At 38.7% G+C, this 1,739-nt stretch overlaps 2 protein-coding genes across 2 annotated transcripts in view; both read right to left on the reverse strand.

The window, feature by feature from the left end:
- Positions 1-1,181, reverse strand: part of LOC103376787 (solute carrier family 2, facilitated glucose transporter member 8-like) — a 6,163-nt gene extending 4,982 nt beyond the window's left edge. Inside the window, exon 1 of the mRNA XM_008307298.3 lies at positions 620-1,181. Within this exon, the coding sequence (XP_008305520.2) occupies positions 620-717 (98 nt within the window). The 5' untranslated portion in view covers positions 718-1,181. The remainder of the gene's footprint in view (positions 1-619) is intronic.
- Positions 1,182-1,676: 495 nt separating this feature from the next.
- Positions 1,677-1,739, reverse strand: part of LOC112486571 (serine/threonine-protein kinase C-like) — a 14,627-nt gene continuing 14,564 nt past the window's right edge. The window contains exon 4 of the mRNA XM_025053798.1: positions 1,677-1,717. Within this exon, the coding sequence (XP_024909566.1) occupies positions 1,677-1,717 (41 nt within the window). The remainder of the gene's footprint in view (positions 1,718-1,739) is intronic.

Genomic DNA, 1,739 nt, shown 5'->3' on the forward strand with positions numbered 1-1,739 from the left:
CTTTCCTTTCCTCTCCTCTTCTTTCCTTTCCTCCCCTCTTCTTTCCTCCCCTCTTATTTCCTTTCCTCTTCTTTCCTTTCCTCACCTCTCTTCTTTCCTTTCCTCTCCTCTCCTTTCCTTTCCTCCTCTCCTTTCCTCTCCTCTCCTCTTCTTTCCTTTCCTTTCCTCTCCTCACCTCTTCTCTCCAGCAGTTCAAGTCAATCTACTACATACATCTACGTCACGTAATATCACAACTGTATTCTAATAATAATAATAATTAATAATAAAAATGTACGACATAATTCAACATACGATTGTTCTCCTTAATATCGAAATATTAAATATACCATTATTACTCGTAATATCACAACGTTATTGACATGCATTTAATACACGTAACACTTTAGCTTTAGCTTTTAGCTTTCTGGAAATATCGGAACCTGTAACGTTTTTTTCCACGTAAAACTACAAGTTTATATCGTAAAACTGGAAGATGTCCGGTTCTCATTCACAAACCTTTACAGGTAATAGAATATGAATTAAAATATATTTACTATTAATATAATTCAACAAGTGTTTTCACACACACAAACGTGATTTAATTAGCCAAAAGTTAAGGCGTGTTAACGTCCCTGACCTCAGGTACGAGTCCTGCTCCGACAGCACTCCTGTTGGGTCGTCTGCTCCGGCATCGTCCGCGTCCAGCAGCCGTCTCCTCTCGCTGTAAGGGTCCATCAACGGTGGCACAAAAATATTTACTTCCACGTTCAATGTGTTTGCATTTGTCACGAACGACAGACTGGTTCGCTAACAAAACAACAAGACAACATTAGCTTCTGTTGGTTAGCGCAGAAAAACCGACCAGAACCGCACGGTCTGACAGTCAAGGACCTGATGTGACCAGCGTTTCCCGCACTGGTCAACTCATTTGTCCTTTGTCAACAATCACGTCACCTGACCTGTGAGTTTTCTAGTTTCCGGGTATGTTGTTTCAAAATAAAGCACCAACTGTAGCCGTTAACCGTAAAAATAATGGTTTCGTTCATTTACACTCGGCAAGTTACTTTGAAAAAATTAAAACGGAATGACTTTAAACATGTTACTTCAAAAACGGAATGAAATTTGTTTCGATAATTGCTAGTCGATTTTAACTATTTAACGTCAACATGTTTTAATCTGAAATGATTTACCTTAAAGTAGCGTCAGATCCGGATATGCGATGTGTATATGTTGTTTTCAAGCTGCTTTCAAAATAAAAGTGTTTCCGCTCAGTGAAACTTGGTTTATTTTATTTATTATTTTATTATTGTTATTAAATGCATTTGGCAAAGTTACGGTTTTTCTTCGGAAAAAGAAATATCACGGCTACTTTGTAAACACAGACAAACGATTTGTTTTTTAAAATTCATATTTTCAAATATTATGAAGTATTTACAAGATCGTAAGGTATTTCTTCCAGTGTTTCACACGAGTCCAAATCAACTCACGAAAGACACTTTCTCCATTTTTTTAATTTACATATTTATTTTTTACCAATGTAAAAGCAACAATTAAAACAAAATTTTAAAAAAAATTCCAATGATGTCACGGAGTAGCTGTAAAGTCTCCATCCCAGGACCATCGCCAACATCTGGACCAGGTGTGAGCGTCACCTCTCCGTGGGGGCTGTTATGGATGCGAGGCAGCTGAGCACCTCAGGACTGCAGCAGCTGCTGTCCCCCTGCTGGAGGACAGGCTGGAAGAAAGGGGCGGGGGGG

Source organism: Cynoglossus semilaevis, chromosome 2 (genome assembly GCF_000523025.1).
Source record: "Cynoglossus semilaevis isolate Cse_v1.0 chromosome 2, Cse_v1.0, whole genome shotgun sequence".
In the NCBI taxonomy this organism is placed as follows: domain Eukaryota; kingdom Metazoa; phylum Chordata; class Actinopteri; order Pleuronectiformes; family Cynoglossidae; genus Cynoglossus; species Cynoglossus semilaevis.